The sequence below is a fragment of the Caretta caretta genome, chromosome 6 (genome assembly GCF_965140235.1).
Source record: "Caretta caretta isolate rCarCar2 chromosome 6, rCarCar1.hap1, whole genome shotgun sequence".
Classification (NCBI taxonomy): Eukaryota; Metazoa; Chordata; order Testudines; family Cheloniidae; genus Caretta; species Caretta caretta.
In genome coordinates this window covers 13629039-13646757 of record NC_134211.1, presented here as the reverse complement: position 1 = coordinate 13646757, position 17719 = coordinate 13629039, and the positions used below count along the sequence as shown (strand labels likewise).

The following is a 17719-nucleotide window of genomic DNA, read 5'->3' as shown; positions in this document are numbered from 1 at the left end:
GGAACGATCACATCCCTCGCTCTGCTGGCAATGCCCCTACTTATACATCCCAAAATGCCATTGGCCTTCTTGGCAACAAGGACACACTGTTGACCCATATCCAGCTTCTCGTCCACTGTAACCCCTAGGTCCTTTTCTGCAGAACTGTTGCCTAGCCATTCTGTCTCTATTCTGCAGCGGTGCATGGGATTCTTCCATCCTAAGTGCAGGACTCTGCACTTGTCCTTGTTGAACCTCATCAGATTTCTTTTGGCCCAATCCTCTAATTTGTCTAGGGCCCTCTGTATCCTATCCCTACCCTCCAGCGTATCTACCTCTCCTCCCAGTTTATTATCATCTGCAAACTTGCAGAGGGTGCAATCCACACCATCCTCCAGATCATTAATAAAGATATTGGACAAAACCGGCCCCAGGACTGACCCTTGGGGCACTCCGCTTGATACCGGCTGCCAACTAGACATGGAGCCATTGATCACTACCCGTTAAGCCTGACAATCTAAACAGCTTTCTATCCACTTTATAGTCCATTCATCCAGTCCATACTTTAACTTGCTGGCAAGAATACTGTGGGAGACCATGTCAAAAGCTTTGCTAAAGTCAAGGAACAATACGTCCACTGCTTTCCCCTCATTCACAGAGCCAGTTATCTCATCACAGAAGGCAATTAGATTAGTCAGGCCAAGTCATCACTTGCCCTTGGTGAATCCATGCTGACTGTTCCTGATCACTTTCCTCTCCTCTAAGTGCTTCAGAATTGATTCCTTGAGGACCTGCTCCATGATTTTTCCAGGGACTGAGGTGAGGCTGACTAGCCTGTAGTTCCCAGGATCCTCCTTCTTCCCTTTTTTAACGATGGGCACTACATTAGCCTTTTTCCAGTCGTCTGGGACCTCCCCCGATCACCATGAGTTTTCAAAGATGATGCCACTCAGCCTCCCCTCTAACCAAGCTGCATGATGCATGATGGAAAATGTAGTCCAGCAAGAGAACAAAGCCCATAAAGAAGATGGAGGGCATCATGCTTCCAAACTATAACTCCCATGAGGCACTACAGCAGCTAAGGTATATGCTGTAAATACTGAAGTATCTCAAAACATTTCAATAGCAAATGGCAAAAGGAATGTTTAGACATTTCTGAATTAAAAATTTTCAGAACTTTGTGTTCAGTGAAGAATTAATATTTTGTCCTGATTTAGATGGAAACAAGCATCTAAATGTCAGAACTTCCTATGGGATGGAAATTCCAATGATTGCTCAGCTCTAGTGTATAGAACCATTCTGAAGTCAGGACTCTGGCATCCATCAGGATGGGAAGCACTGCATTCATGGAAGATCATTTTCCTGATACACCAGAAATAGAAGGAACTCTGGGATTTAATTAAATGTTTAATTTGTTTAAAAAATGAAAGCAAGAGACATTTTAGATCAGCAATAACTCAGGTCAAGTTGATGCCCGTGTCTGTCCCTGAAGACACAATCACCAAGCACCACCAGCTCTATTATCCCTGCATACACCCACTTTTGATGGTACTGCCCTATATTAACAGGTCCCATTGGGGGATAATGTACCATCATGTAACGTGGTGACAAAACAGGTCAAATTCAGTCCGGGTGTAAATGGGTGCAGACTCCCTTTGGAGTCAATGTTGGGGCATCTTCCTAGGCCAGGGCTGCAAATGGCCCAGTGGCTTTGTTCTGGTGGATAACCCCATCCTTTCTCACTCCTTTGGAGCTGAGTGGCCTAGGGGCATGGAAGTGTTCTGATCTGTTTGGCCAGTGGACTGTATTTTTGCCTAGCTGGGTACAGTTTTTAATTGTACCCAGGTGAGGAAATAGAGGCCATTTATTGACCAGGGGAGAATCCAGGCCGTTTGCCAGCTGGGTGGAGAAGCCATTGGGAATGGTCACTGTGGCAGGGGAAGGTGGGAAATCTGCCAATCTCTACTAAGGAGAAGGTCTGCCTGGCTTTGCCCCTTGGCACAGCATCCTGCACTGCTTGGGTACTTGGCCCCTCCCCTTGCCATGGGTTATTGCTCACAAGTGAAGCAGCACTTGCTCAGGGCAGGGAAACCACTGGGATCTCCATTGGGGGAGCTGTCTGATGATGTCACTCAGGCTGGTGGCATGAAGAGGGCCCCTCTCACTCAGGATCTGCTTTTACCTCATGAGAGCTAAGGACAACAATGGGCTGGAAAAGAAATGAAACAGAGCGTGCTGAATAATCCATAAGTACAGCAGTGTTGAAACCCAACCCCCAGGCCGCCATCCTGCTTCCTCCCAGCACCCACCTATCCTGATTGCCCTGCTATGAAAAGGCAATGTACCTGGGAACTTCACCCCAGTCCTTCCTCCATTCTCACCCACCATCTGTGTAATGATATAATTTATGTGTACTGTATTACTCAGCCACTAGGTGTCCGTGCTGTATAAAGTTCCAGCAACGCATAGCCTGCAGTCAGCAAGACAGACAAAGCTGAAACTGGAGCTGTATGTGTCTGTAGTTATAGCTATTTTGTTAAAATAAAAATCCCATTTTCCTATTCTCTCTCTCTTCCCCTTCTCCCCTATTCAGCTGCTGTTTAATTACCACATCATCTTCAGAGTTCTGGTAACAGACAGCTTTGCATCCAAACGCTGCCAGAGAAACAGTGAGACACAACCCCAGAGTCGCTGTGAACAGTGCAATGCCCCGCATGCCCGTGCAGTAGATCTAGAGAACAGACCAGGGACAGAGAGTTACAGACAGACATATCCCTGGAAACCAGCATAGAAACTAGAGTGTACAACTACATCCATCCCCAGAGGCAGTCTGTGGAGGATGGTCGCTTATACTGCTGCAATATCTTCTTAAGAGCTTCATCCAGCCCCCTTGTAAGTGATGCCAGGGACTATAGGAAATGTACACCATAGAAATTCTACACTGTGTGAATATTTAATAGTCATCATTCATTTATTAGTTATGCAGCACCTAATATGTGCTGGGCACTTTACCAGACTACGATTATAATTTAATATTACAGTAGGACCTATAAGCTTGGGATCCCATTGTCCTAAGAGTAGATTGTAAGAGATGATCTGTGTCCCAGAGATCTTACAGTCTAAATAGTCATGACAGGCAAAAGCTGGGAGACCAGAAGGACTGTTATCCCCATTTTATAGATGGGGAACTGAGACAACGAGAGATGAAGTGACTTGTCCAAGGTCATACAGAAAGTTTGTGGCAGACTGAGGAACTCAACCCAGAACTCCTGGCTTCCAGATCAGTGCCTTAACCATAAGGTTTCTTCAATCCAGCTCCCCTGAGTCCCAGATTGCACTAATTTAGACATGCAGCTTCAGAGGCACATTGCATAAAGTCAGTAGAATTGTTTGAAAACTCAGAATGATCAGACAAATAAAAGTCAACTTGATTTCTAGTAACCTCCAATACAAACGCCAACCATCCTATTCATGTCAGGGGGAATTGAGGGACTATCCCACAGATTTTCCAATACAAACTGGGGTGGGGTGGGAGGAAAAGGAGAATTGAGCAGGATTTTGAAAAAACAAAACCCTCAGAATTCCCCAAAGATATCCAGTGGGGGCTTTAGTGGTGGTGGGCTCCTATCTTGGAACACTGGACCACTGTGATGGCTTCCCATTGGCTGAAATCCAGTTGGAATTCTTAAATTGAGACTGGTTTCAGATAGATGCTGCAATTCAACCCACAAGGTATTGGGTTCAGCTGGGCAGAAATTATTGGGTAAAGTCCAATTATTGGGAGAGGAAGGGTGGTCCAACCATCCCTGGCTCTGACATCCATGTCCTGTGTGATCTACGGCAAGTCACTTAGCCCCAGATCCTCATGAGTATTTAGGCGTGGTGAGAGTTTGCCTTTCCCATCTGTAAGATGGAGATAATAGCACAGCCCTGTCTCCCAGGATCCATACATTAAAGCATGTAAGGTGTTCAGATACTACAGTAATGGGGTGAGAGAAAAACCTAAGACATGACATTCTCTGGCCCATGCTATGCGGGTGGTCAGAGTAGATGATCACAATAGTCCACCCTGGCCTTCAGATCTATAGCAACTGAGGGGGTGGAGTGGAAGCCCAGGCATAAAAGAAGATGGAGACTGAATCCCCCAGGATCATATATCTCCCCCAGAAAACAGTCAATGGCCTCCCAAAACAAGGCAGGGCTAGACACGGGATCGGGGGGGGGGAACCCACCAGGATCTGATCGTGCACACGGCAGTTCTGGAGTTGGTCCTGGAGGTCACAGGCAAAACTGAGATAGGAGAGCAGGTCCCTCATGTAGAGGAAGTTGATCACCATGACAACAGTTGCAGCAATAATCTGGATCACCAGACAGGCCTTCACCTGGAAGACAGCAGAACTATGGGCAATGCTGCTATGGATCAACATGGTGCCTAAGGGAGTGGCGCGGGGAAGGAGAAAGAAAGAGATACAGAGGAACAGGATTGATCACTCACCAGGGCCATGCTAGGTGCTCTGTCAGCAGCGATGGCAATGATGCCAGCCAAGAATAACTAGGGAAAGAGTCAGAGCACAAGGAGTAACAGTCAGGGCTTTGTGGGAGAGATGGGTACTCAGCACTAGGAAAGCAGGGCTGGCACTGCAGGGCCTCCGCAGAGCTGCAGGAGGTGCAGGACTGGGATTGAGAGGCACCAGAGTTCTGCATGTGGGGAGCCCAGGGCACTGAAGAGTGTGTGGGTGGGCCAGCAGGGGCAGCTGAGACAACATATTGAATCTATTTCCCTAAGTTAAGTATCCTTACATCTTCTTGTTCACTGTCTAAATGGGCCATCTTGATTATCACTACAAAAGTTTTTTTCTCCTGCTGATAATAGCTCATCTTAATTAATTAGCCTCTTACAGTTTGTATGGCAACTTTCACCTTCTCTGTATATATATATATATTTTTTCTTACTATATGTTCCATTCTATGCATCTGATGAAGTAGGCTGTAGCCCATGAAAGCTTATGCTCTAATAAATTTGTTAGTCTCTAAGGTGCTACAAGTACTCCTGTTCTTTTTGAGACAACTCATTCTCTTACCAGGATTCCTGGGAAGAAGTGGATGCCGACACTATCCGTGTAAGCGCAGCTGTCGATGACGAAGAGGGTTCCAAAGGCCATCTGCAGCAGCCCCACCACCACTAGCACCGCCTGGCAATGAGAGATGCTACAGCCATTGGCAAGGGGGCTGGGAGCATCACAGTCACTAAGGATGCCAGTCAGATACCAATGTGCAGGGATGCCATCCCTTGGAATGCAGGGAGCACAAGCCAGCCTTGCTGAGCCAGGCATCAGGGCTGGGGTGGGGGGGGTGCTGATAAACCACATGGGCATTTGCTTGCCCCCACTCTTCTGAGTTTCAAGCCTTATCAGAAGGGATCCCAAGTAGCCCTATGGGCCAGTGCAGAGCCCATAGGGCTACTCAGGACCCTTAGATGGGTGATTGGAATCCTGGCAGCAGAGGAGCAGGCCCGGGAGAAGATTGGCCTCTCCTTATTCCCAGAGCAGGTAGTGGCACTGCTGGATCCCCACCCACCTTCTCCACATCCCCCAGAGTGCCACCCTCATCTCTAAGGGATGGCAAAAGAGCTGGGTCCCCACTGCCCACAGAGCCAGGTCTGGGAGCTCTGCCCCAGCTGTTGGTTGAGGGAACATCAAGGAGACCAAGGCAGGAGACATGGGAGGGAAGCCGCAGCTCTGTGTCTCCCTGGGAAAGGCCTCACCCCAAAGACTCTGGGCTGCACCCCGAGGAAGCTGTGTTGCAGGGATTCCAGCTCTGGCATGGTGGCCCCCGGGCGTGGTGACACGGAACAATCCCCGAGTGGACTCCTGCAAACAAGCCTGTGAAGGGGGTAATGGGGTAGTGTCAATCTGAGGAGGACATGGAGCAGACACATCTCCCCCACCCCAGCCGATGCAGCCCCCTTATGAGAGAGGCACCCCAGGAGTATCTGCCTGGTCCCTGTTGGAAAAGCCCCAAGGGAGGGCGAACAGGCTGGTCTCTAGCTAGGAGACAAGTTGGAAGCAGAGGGGACTATGATAGGGGCACAGATTTAGGTGTCCCAGGATGAGAGACTCCTCTGGTCAGGGGGAATGAGGGCCAGGGGCCCTGTCCTGTCCCAGAGGGTCCTTCACCCCCCTGAGGCCAGTCACCCCTTCTTTTAGTGATCCAGCCCCCAAACCCCTCATCCCATCTACTGCCCTCCCCATTGACCCCCCCAACACACACACACACCTCCCTCTCCACACTTACCTGGGTCTCTCTGTTCTGACACTGAGGTGGGCTCCAGGCTCACAGTGTGGGTTCCAATCACCAGCTTTACGCCTGGTTCTCCTGCTGCTCCCCCCCAGACTGATCTGATCCCTTGTGTCTCCTTGGAGGCCTGCCAGGAAGTGTCCCAACCTCCTGTGGGGCTGCCGGATGCTTAGCACAGAGAAGGAGCTTTCAGCACAACTCAGCACAGGCTGCCCTGCACAGTCACTGTGCTCCTGCTCTCCCCCTGCGTGGGGAGCCGGAGGCGGGAAGGGGCCTGTCAGCTCCCATCCAGCCCAGGGAAGGTCACAGTGCCTCAGGAGCCAAGGGGCATGGCCCATCTGGGGGCCAAGCCAGGCAGCTGCCTGTGGGGCTGGGTGGCTCCAGGGGATGGGAATGAGTGGCTGTAGGGTGGTTGAGGGGATCTGCCGTTCTGGAAATGTGAATATGTTGGGAAGGGCCACCAGGAAAAGAGACGTACACCAAGATGGCCATGACAGGGAGATCACCCCTCTCCCCCACCCACTCCACTACCCTTCGGCCCTCAGGGAGAGATTATCACAACCACCAGCCATTCCTGGAGAGCTGCCCCCAGCCCCAATCTCCTCCAGGATGTACAGATATCTCCCCCCACCCCATCCCTAGCTCTCCCAATTGAACCCACACAACACTCTGTCTTCCCACCAAGGCAGGTATCCTTCTCCCCACACACAGCCTTCACCCCTCTGGGACAGTTTTTCAGGCAGTCACACACAGGGTGATAATTATCTACTGAGGGGGCAGGGGCTGGCATTGTTCCCATGCCACAGCCCCCCCACCCACACACACACACAATCAGCCTAATCACAAGGCTGTTTTCTGCATCTGCCCTCACCCAACACACCTCCCAGGTAGACAAACACCCTGGCCCCAAGCAGCCTCCTCTCTTCCCAATAGACAGCGACATTTCTCTATGCCCTTCCAAGAGCCCCCCACCAACCTGTTGCAATCCCAGCCCTTGCCCCCTCCAGGCCAGGCAGAGGACCCAACTGGGGGAAGCTGCTGCAAGTGCCTGTTGATTTAGAAGGCTTCTCTCTGGGAGCAATCCTATCAGCCATGCACAACCAGTAAACCTTGTGGGTTTGGTTTTGTGGCCAGGAGACTACCAATTCTGCTAGTACACAGCTACCTCCCTGCACCTCACCAGCAACCATCATTCCCTCCCACCACTCCTAGAACAATCAGTGCTGGGGCTTGGAGTAGGGATGGCTGGATCACAGACCCACATACAATTCACTGCAGACATTACCGTGTAAGAGAGAGACACCAACTCTCTCAGTTACTGCCAGCACCATCCACCTAGAGTAGATTCCAAGGCCAGAAGAGACATCTGTGATCAGCTAGTCTGACATCCTGCTTAGCACAGGCCACAGGGCTGCCCTGAATTCATTACTGTTTGAATTAGCACAGATCATAGAACCACAGGGTTAGAAGGGACCACAAGGAGGGCCACCTAGTCTAACACCCTGCCAAGAAGCAGGATTTGTTGTGTCTAAGCCCTCCAAGGCTGGACAGCCATATGTCTGTTTTTGAAAACCTCCAGTGAAGGAGCTTCCGCGACCTCCCTAGACAGTCTGTTCCATTGTCCTACTGTTCTTACAGTTAGGAAGCTCTGCCTGAGGTTTAATCTAAATCTGCTCTAGTTTGAACCCATTGCCTCTTGTCCTGCCCTCTGTGGCAACAGAGAACAACTTTTCTCCATCTTTTTTATTGCACTAATCCTTAGGAAAAACTTCCAATCTTGACTTAATTTGCTAGTGATTGAGAATCCACCACAGCACTTGGAAAGTAAGTCTTTGTCTGCTAGACTGAAGAGCCCTTAATTTTCAAGTTTATGTACTCCATATAGGTACTGATTCATAGAATCATAGAAGATTAGGGTTGGAAGTGACCTCAGGAGGTCATCTAGTCCAACCCCCTGCTCAAAGCAGAACCAACACCAACTAAATCATCCCTTTGTCAAGCCAGGCCTTAAAAACCTCTAAGGATGGAGATTCCACCACCTACTAGGGAACCCATTCCAGTGCTTCACCACCCTCCTAGTGAAATAGTGTTTCCTAATATCCAACCTAGACTTCCGCCCGGCAACTTGAGACCATTGCTCCTTGTTCTGTCATCTGCCACCACTGAGAACAGCCGAGCTCCATCCTCTTTGGAACCCCCCCCCCACTTCAGGTAGTTGAAGGCTGCTATCAAATGCCCCCTCACTCTTCTCTTCTGTAGACTAAATAAGCCAGTTCCCTCAGCCTCTCCTCATAAGTCATGTGCCCCAGCCCCCTGATCATTTTCGTTGCCCTCCTCTGGACTCTCTCCAGTTTGTCCACATCCTTTCTGTAGTGGGGGGACCAAATCTGGATGCAGTACTCCAGATGTGGCCTCACCAGTGCCGAATAGAGGGGAATAATCAGTTCCCTCGATCTGCTGGCAATGACTCCTAATAATGAATCCAAATATGCCATTAGCGGCAACAAGGGCACACTGCTGACTCATATCCAGCTTCTCATCCACTGTAATCTCTAGGTCCTTTTCTGCCAAACTGCTGCTTAGCCAGTCAGTCCCCAGCCTATAGCGGTTCATGGGATTCTTCCATCCTAAGTGCATGACTCTGCACTTGTCCTTGTTGAACCTCATCAGATTTCTTTTGAGCCAATCCTCCAATTTGTCTAGGTTACTCTGGACCCTATCATAGAATATCAGGGTTGGAAGGGACCTCAGGAGATCATCTAGTCCAACCCCCTGCTCAAAGCAGGACCAATCCCCAATTTTTGCCTCAGATCCCTAAATGGCCTCCCTTAAGGATTCAATTCACAACCCTGAGTTTAGCAGGCCAATGCTCAAACCACTGAGCTATCCCTCCCCACCAGTTTAGTATCATCTGAGAACTTGCTGAGGGTGCAATCCATGCCATCATCCATATCATTAATAAAGATGTTGAACAAAACCGGTCCCAGGACTGACCCCTGGGGCACTTGAATTCTATCAAGTCACTCTATAATATTTGTCTTTACATTATTGTAACACTGATGCCCCCTGGGTTCAGTTCTCAGGAACAAGTATTGAACCTTTGACCTCTGGATCTTAATACATGATCCTCTTCTGCCCCTAGCTAAAAGGGACAGCTCTTAGCCAAAGCTGTAGCAGACAGAAGCTCTAGTTGGCATAGCTACCACTAGAGGGGGACAGAGTGCCGTGCTAAGTAGCTATAGCCTATACCAGGGGTCGGCAACCTTTCAGAAGTGCTGTGCCAAGTCTTCATTTATTCACTCTAAGGCCTGGTCTACACTACGAGTTTAGGTCAAATTTAGCAGCGTTATCTCAATTTAACCCTGCACCCGTCCACAAGACGAAGCCCTTTTTTTCGACTTAAAGGGCTCTTAAAATCTATTTCCTTACTCCACCCCCAACGAGGGGATTAGCGCTGAAATCAGCCTTGCTGGGTCGAATTTGCGGTACTGTGGATGCAATTCGCCGGTATTGGCCTCCGGGAGCTATCCCAGAGTGCTCAGTTGTGACTGCTCTGGACAGCGCTCTCAACTCAGATGCACTGGCCAGGTATACAGGAAAAGGCTCGCGAACTTTTGAATCTCATTTCCTGTTTGGCCAGCATGGCGAGCTCACTTGCACAGGTCACCATGCAGAGCTCATCATCACAGAGACCATGCAGTCCCAGAATCACTGAAGAGCTCCAGCATGGACCGAACGGGAGGTATGGGATCTGATTGCTGTATGGGGAGACGAATCTGTGCTGGCAGAACTCCATTCGAAAAGATGAAATGCCAAAATATTTGAAAAAAATCTCCGATGGCATGAAGGATAGAGGCTATAACAGGGACCCGCAGCAGTGCCGCATGAAAATTAAGGAGCTCAGGCAAGCCTTCCAAAAAAAAAACAAACAAGAGAGGCAAACGGCTGCTCCAGTTCAGAGCCCCAGACATGCCACATCTATGATGAGCTGCATGCCATTCTAGGGGGTGCAGCCACCACTACCCCAACCCTGTGCTTTGACTCCGTCGAAGGAGTGGGAGACAACAAAGAAGTGGGTTTTGGGGGCGAGGAAGAGGATGATGATGATGAGGTTGTAGATAGCTGACAACAAGCAAGTGGAGAAACCGGTTTCCCCAACAGCCAGGAACTGTTTAGCACCCTGGACCTTGACCCAGTACACCCTGAACCCACCCAAGGTGGGCTCCCGGATCCTGAAGGCAGAGAAGGGACCTCTGGTGAGTGTACCTTTGTAAGTATTATACATGGTTTAAAAGCAAGCATGTTTAATGATTAATTTGCTCTTGCATTAGCGGCCAGTACAGCTACTGGAAAAGTCTGTTAACGTGTCTGGGGATGGAGCGGAAATCCTCCAGGGACATCTCCATAAAGCTCTCTTGGATGTACTCCCAAAGACTTTGCAAAAGGTTTCTTATTCCATCCTCCATGGTAGGGCACTTTACCACACCAGGCCAGTAGCACATAGTCGGGAATCATTGCAGAACAAAGCATTGCAGTGTATGGTCCCGGTGTTTGCTGGCATTCAAACAACATCTGTTCTTTATCTCTCTGTGTTACCCTCAGGACAGTGATATTATTCATGGTCACCTCGTTGAAATAGGGTGGTTTTAGTAAGTGGACATTCAGAGGTGCCCGTTCCTGCTGGGCTGTTTGCCTGTGGCTGAACAGAAATCTTCCCCGCTCTTAGCCACACAGTGCGGGAAGGGGTGAAGCCATCATCCAGAGAATTGGGTGCATGTGTTGGGGCGGGGGGGGGGGGTTAGCTGGGTTTCTGCTGCACATGAATCCAGAAACCGCAGCCCCTCCTTTTAAATTGCCAAACCCATTTTTAATGGGTAACCCAACGGCTATTTTGTATGGGAAATGAGGGCGCTGCTGTTTGGCACCATCCCCACATGTTATGAAGGTTAAAGAAGCCAAAAGACTGTGGCTTATCATGGCTGCCTACAAGCCCTGTGTGAGTGATCTCTCACACCAAACCGGCATACCCTCAATAAGAGGCAAAATGCGACCTTGTAATGAAAGCACATGTGCTGTGTAATGTTAACAGCAAGGTTTACCGTGAAAAAATGTACCCATTGTTCTATAAAATGTGTCTTTTTAACTACCACTCTCCCTTTTTTTCCCCTCCACCAGCTGCTTATGTTTCTCCTTCCCAGAGGCTAGCGAAGATTAGAAGGCGAAAAAAACGCATTCACGCTGAAATGTTCTCTGACCTCATGCTGTCCTCCCACACTGGCAGAGCACAGCAAAATACGTAGAGGCAGACAATCTCAGAGTGCAGGAAAACTCAATATGACCGCAAGGAGAGGTGGCGGGCTGAAGATGGTAGGTGGCGTCAGCTTGCTGAAAGAAGGCAGGAGTCAATGCTCAGGCTCCTGGAGGATCAAACTCATATGCTCCAGTGTATGGTTGAGCTGCAGGAAAGGCAGCAGGACCACAGACTGCCGCTACAGCCCCTGTGTAACCAACTGCCCTCCTCCCCAAGTTCCATAGCCTCTTCACCCAGACACCCAAGAACGTGGTGGGGGAAGGCCTCCGGCCACCCAGCCACTGCACCACAGAGGATTGCCCAAGCAAGAGAAGGCTGACATTCAATAGGTTTTAAGGTGCTGGGTGGCCTTGTCCTTCCCTCCTCCACCACCCCTCTCGAGCTACCTTGGCAGTTATCCCCCTATTTGTGTGATGAATTAATAAAGTATGCATGAATGGGAAGCAACAATGACTATTGCCTCTGCAAGCGGTGATTGAAGGGTGGGGGGGAGGGTGCTTAGCTTACAGGGAAGTAGAGTGAACCAAGGGGGGAGCGTTTCATCAAGGAGAAACGAACAGAACTTTCACACACTGGCCAGTCATGAAACTGGTTTTCAAAGCTTCTCTGATGCCCACCATGCCCTCCTGTGCTCTTCTAACTGCCCTGGTGTCTGGCTGCGCGTAATCAGCAGCCAGGTGATTTTCCTCAACCTCCCACCCCGCCATAAACATCTCCCCCTTACTCTCACAGATATTGTGGAGCACACAGCAAGCAGTAATAACAATGGAAATATTGGTTTTGCTGAGGTCTAACCGAGTCAGTAAACTGCGCCAGCAACCCTTTAAATGTCCAAATGCACATTCTACCACCATTCTGCACTTGCTCAGCCTATAGTTGAACAGCTCCTGACTACTGTCCAGGCTGCCTGTGTATGGCTTCATGCGCCATGGCATTAAGGGGTAGACTGGGTCCCCAAGGAGAACTATAGGCATTTCAACATGCCCAACGGTTATTTTCTGGTCTGTGAAGAAAGTCCCTTGCTGCAGCTCTTGAAACCAACCAGAGTTCCTCAAGATGTGAGCATCATGAACCTTTCCTGGCCATCCCATGTTGATGTTGGTGAAATGTTTCTTGTTATCCACCAGTGCTTGCAGCACCATTGAAAAGTTCCCCTTTCAGTTTATGTACTCACTGCCTTGGTGCTCCGGCACCAAGATAAGGATATGGGTTCTGTCTATGGCCCACCACAGTTTGGGAAAAGTGCAGGTCATAGTGGATGGCTTTGCTGCAATGGGATTCCCTGAGTCACTACCCTTGATATCAGCAGCTCAGTGATAGCATTGGCTACTTGCATCACAGAAGCTCCCACAGTAGATTTGCACACTCCAAATTGATTTCCAACAGACCAGTAGCTGTCTGGTGTTGCAAGCTTCCACAGAGCTATTGCCACGCATTTGTCAACTGCGAAGGCTGCTCTCATCTTGGTATTCTTGTGCTTAAGGGCAGGGGAAAGCAAGTCAGAGTTCCATGAAAGTGCCCTTTGCATACAAAAGTTTCGCAGCCACTGGGAATCATCCCAGACCAGCAGGCAGACAGCTGGCCAAGTGGGGACGGCAGCCAGGACCCCGGCTGGCAGCAGCCAGTAAAAATCAGCTCGCATGCTGCCTTTGGCATGCGTGCCTCAGGTTGCCGACCCCTGGCCTATACTAAATAGATTGAGCTCCTCCAGTCTGTCCCTATAACACATTTTCCAGTCCTTTAACTATCTTCATGGTTCTTCCCTGAAACCCCTCCAATGTATCAACACTCTTCTAGGGCTGCATTTAGGGTTTGAGCACTAATGCCTGTTTGAAATCAGCATTTCCTTCCCCACTCTGAACTCTAGGGTATAGATGTGGGGACCTGCATGAAAAACCCCCTAAGCTTATTTTTACCAGCTTAGGTTAAAACTTCCCCAAGGTACAAACTATTTTACCTTTTGTCCCTGGACTTTATTGCTGCCACCACCAAGCGTCTAACAAATATAACCGGGAAAGACCCCGCTTGGAAACGTCTTTCCGCACAAAATCCCCCCAAGCCCTACACCCCCTTTCCTGGGGTAGGCTTGATAAAAATCCTCACCAATTTGAATAGGTGAACACAGACCCAAACCCTTGGATCTTAAGAACAATGAAAAGAAAAGAAAAAAATAAAAGAATCACCTTTGTAAAATCAGGATGGTAAATATCTTACAGGGTAACCAGATTCAAAACATAGAGAATCCCTCTAAGCTAAACCTTAAGTTACAAAAAGACACAAAAACCGGAATATGCATTCCATCCAGCACAACTTATTTTATCAGCCATTTAAACAAAAACAGAATCTAATGCATATCTAACTAGATTGCTTATTAACCCTTTACAGGAGTTCCGACCTGCATTCCTGGTCTGGTCCCGGAAAGAGAAAGAGAAAGAGAAAAAAAACCAAACCTTTGTTCCCCCCCACCTCCAGCTTTGAAAGTATCTTTTTTCCTCATTGGTCATTTTGGTCAGATGCCAGCAAGGTTATCTTTAGCTTCTTAACCCTTAACAGGTGAAAGGGTTCTTCCTCTGGCCAGGAGGGATTTAAAGGTGGTTAGCCTTCCCTTTATATTTATGACAGCATCCATGCATCATACATCCATCCAGGGCAACAAAAATGATTAGGGGTCTGGAACACATGACTTATGAGGAGAGGCTGAGGGAACTGGGATTGTTTAGTCTGCGGAAGAGAAGAATGAGGGGGGATTTGATAGCTACTTTCAACTACCTGAGAGGTGGTTCCAAAGAGGATGGTTCTAGACTATTCTCAGTGGTAGAAGATGACAGGACAAGGAGTAATGGTCTCAAGTTGCAGTGGGAGAGGTTTAGGTTGGATATTAGGAAAAACTTTTTCACCAGGAGGGTGGTGAAACACTGGAATGCATTACCTAGGGAGGTGGTAGAATCTCCTGCCTTAGAAGTTTTTAAGGTCAGGCTTGACAAAAGCCCTGGCTGGGATGATTTAATTGGGGATTGGTCCTGCTTTGAGCAGGGGGTTGGACTAGATGACCTACTGAGGTCCCTTCCAACCCTGATATTCTATGATTCTATGCCCAGAGACAGCAGGGTTCTGTGAGAACAGATTAAATTAGAATGGATTGAAGAGAGAGATTCAAAAGGCTGGAACCGTTGAGCTTGGAAAAGAGACAACTAAGGGGGTATGTGATTGATGTCTACAAAATCATGAATGCTGTGGAGAAAAAGTGTTCTTTACCCCTTCACATAACAGAGGAAGCAGGGGTCATCCTGTGAAATTAATAGGCAGCAGGCTTAAAACATAAGGAAGTATTCCACACAACACAGTAAACCTGTGAAATTCATTGCCAGGAGATGTTGTGAAGGCCAAAAGTATAACTGAGTTAGATAAATTCATGGAGGACAGGTCCATCAATGGCTATTAGCCAAGATGGTCAGACAACCCCATGCTCTGGGTGTCCCTAAGCCTCTGACTGCCAGTAGCAGGGACTGGACAACAGGAGATAGATCACTTGATAAATTGCCCCATTCTATCCATTCCCTCTGAAGCATCTGGAACCAGCCATGGTCGAAAGACAGGATATCAGGCTCGATGGACCATTGGTCTGATAGACTATGGCCATTTTATGAAGAATCAACATTTGTCACAAGGATGAGTGAAATTCTTTGTTTATACAAAAAAATTTCATTCAAATATTTTAAAGTGAAAGATTTTGTTTTAGTTTTTGAAAGCAAGTATTTTTGGAAGGCTCCTTTCTGGAGCAGTTTGTTTAAGCTGTCTCCAGCCTTCCAACCCCTCCCGCCTCCCCCCCCCCCAAAAAAAGAAGTAGACAGGGCAAAGTGAGAGAAATGAAAACCTCATACTGCCTCCCCTGCCTCCAAAATAATCTGAATTTTCTGCTTTAGGTTTTGGAAAAGCAAAAACTTTCAATTTTACCACAAACTTGTTTGCAAGTTGTCAACAAATAAATATTTTTGTGGAGAAAAATGTCAACAAACCCCCATTTTCTCAGGAGTGTTTTGATCAATTCTAGTTCAAACCCACATGGCTGCCCCCACCACTGCCTCCAAGCCCCCCCATAATATTTGGTTACAAAGAAATGAAATTCCAGGAGTCACTTCTCATAGGTCTCCATGAGGGTTGAGGCAGCAGTGGTGGTACAGAAGGAAGCAAGGAATCCCCTTGGAAAGGCAGAGGTAAGAGAACACTGTGTGCTCCATTACTCACGGGCTTTGCCTTCAGAGTGCTTTAATTCTCTCAAAACTGTCATGAGACACCTGCCATTATGGCGGCCAGAGCAGAGCTGTGGTGAAGAAATCAGCTGATAAGTTTGTGAGCCCTAGTGCATTAGGGCTTCAGTTTCTATCACTTCACCTCACCCTGTGCACCAGTGCATGGCACTAGCAGGTCAGCATTGCACTGGTGCAGGTGACAGGCAGGTCACATGGACCATCAGGCCCCATCAAGGCTCTGCTCAATTGTGCTTCCCTACAGCTGAAACATGGATTAACTAGAGCTGCACTCAGCCTTGGTGTGACAGACCCATTGTCCACATCCCATCCTCAGCAGGACACGTCTCCTGGGCCATTTGCAAAGCTCAGTGGGGAAGCCCTGCAATGCTAAGGCTGCCCTCGGCGAGAGGGTGAACAAGTCCTGGTAAGGGGGAGAGTCCTTGAAGCAAGTTGGGACCCGTTCTCAGCCCCCAGCACTGCGTGGAGGATGCTCACTCACCTGGGGTAGAAGCAGTCTATGGGGAGGGAGAAGGCGCTGGCTTAGATCACGCCCCCCGTGGCAGAAGGTCTGTAGTAGAGGAAGTTTCTGTAGTGGATGGTGTCAGGGAGGAGTTATGCAGAGCAAACAGAGCCAAAGGTCAGTATCCCCAAGACTACTCAGCTGCACCCTGCTTCATCCATCCACCCAGCCGCAGGGCATCCTGTCCAGCCATAGTCCAGGAGGATAGCTACTGTGACCAACCAGAAGGGGGAGGGGCATACACCATTGGAGACACACCTCAGGGCACCAGGGTCGGCCCCTACAACCCTCCACCCATTGACATTCAGGGGCCGGGAATGGCGGAGGACGAGGGGGAGAATAGTAAATAGATTCCAGCTAGAGGGAGAAGAGAATTCATTCTTCACGGCTATAGCATCATCAGCCCTGCTTGCTCCAACATCAGGGCTTGGACCTAGCACCGGGACTCCTAGGAGCAGGAGCGGCTACCACAAGATCCAGAGAAATCCATCTCCTAGCCAGGAGCTGTAGCAGAGTTAAGCCTCTGTGGATCAGCCACTAGAAGGGACATGCAGGGCCCTTAAGAAGGGGTTACAATGGTACCTTCCAACTGAGTGCATCATCACATGTGAATAACAATTAAGCCCCAGGACCACTCCCCACTGTGGAGGGCAGTTAGTCTGTCATTTTCCAGGTGGGGGAAATGGAGACAGAGATAGGAGAGTCCCTTCCCATGGGGGCACAGAGAGTATGTGGGGAGCCTGGGGTACTGCTTCCAGCTCTACAATTTCCCAGACCTGTAACTTCCCACCTTAGATCAGCCCAGGCACCACTTCCTCCTGTAAATGCAGGAACTTGTGGTCATCTAAGTAAAGCAGGAGTTACCCAAGCAATTTCACAAGCCAACGTTCACAGATCTGCTTCAGCACTTGTGCTGCACCAGCCCATCAGTGTTACTGCAGCACTGACTAAGCCCTCCACAGCCCCGCAGCACACCTGAGTCTGTGCACCCTTCCCCAGGTAGTAGAGAGCACGAGCCTGGAGCGCTGGGCTTGGTGCAAAATGAGGCTATACTTTTTGTTCAAGTATAGCTACTTTTAAATCTGTTATAGAATGTCCAGGGAGATTGAAGTGTTCTCCTACTGGCTTTTGTATGTTACCATTCCTGATGTCCGATTTGTGTCCATTTATTCTTTTATGTAGGGACTGTCTGGTTTGGACAATGTACATGGCAGAAGGGCATTGCTGGCACATGATGGCATATATAACATTAGTAGGCATCCTGGTGAATGAGCCTACATGCCACATGGGGCTACAACAGTGGTACCCTCAACTCACCTAACAATATTATTAATCTATCCAACCACACACTTAGCACGGCGG

General features: G+C 48.9%; 1 protein-coding gene across 1 annotated transcript; it reads right to left on the bottom strand.

Moving 5' to 3' along the window:
- Positions 1-1378: 1378 nt before the first annotated feature.
- On the bottom strand, positions 1379-6357 carry LOC125638826 (membrane-spanning 4-domains subfamily A member 4A). The gene is made up of 7 exons (XM_048855021.2): positions 6274-6357; positions 5744-5861; positions 5061-5171; positions 4475-4531; positions 4212-4361; positions 2588-2710; positions 1379-2188 (listed from the first exon to the last, which is right to left on the bottom strand). Exons 2-7 carry the CDS (start codon positions 5801-5803, stop codon positions 2141-2143), a joined length of 549 nt encoding a protein of 182 aa, XP_048710978.1. The 5' UTR covers positions 5804-5861; positions 6274-6357; the 3' UTR covers positions 1379-2140.
- Positions 6358-17719: the final 11362 nt, after the last annotated feature.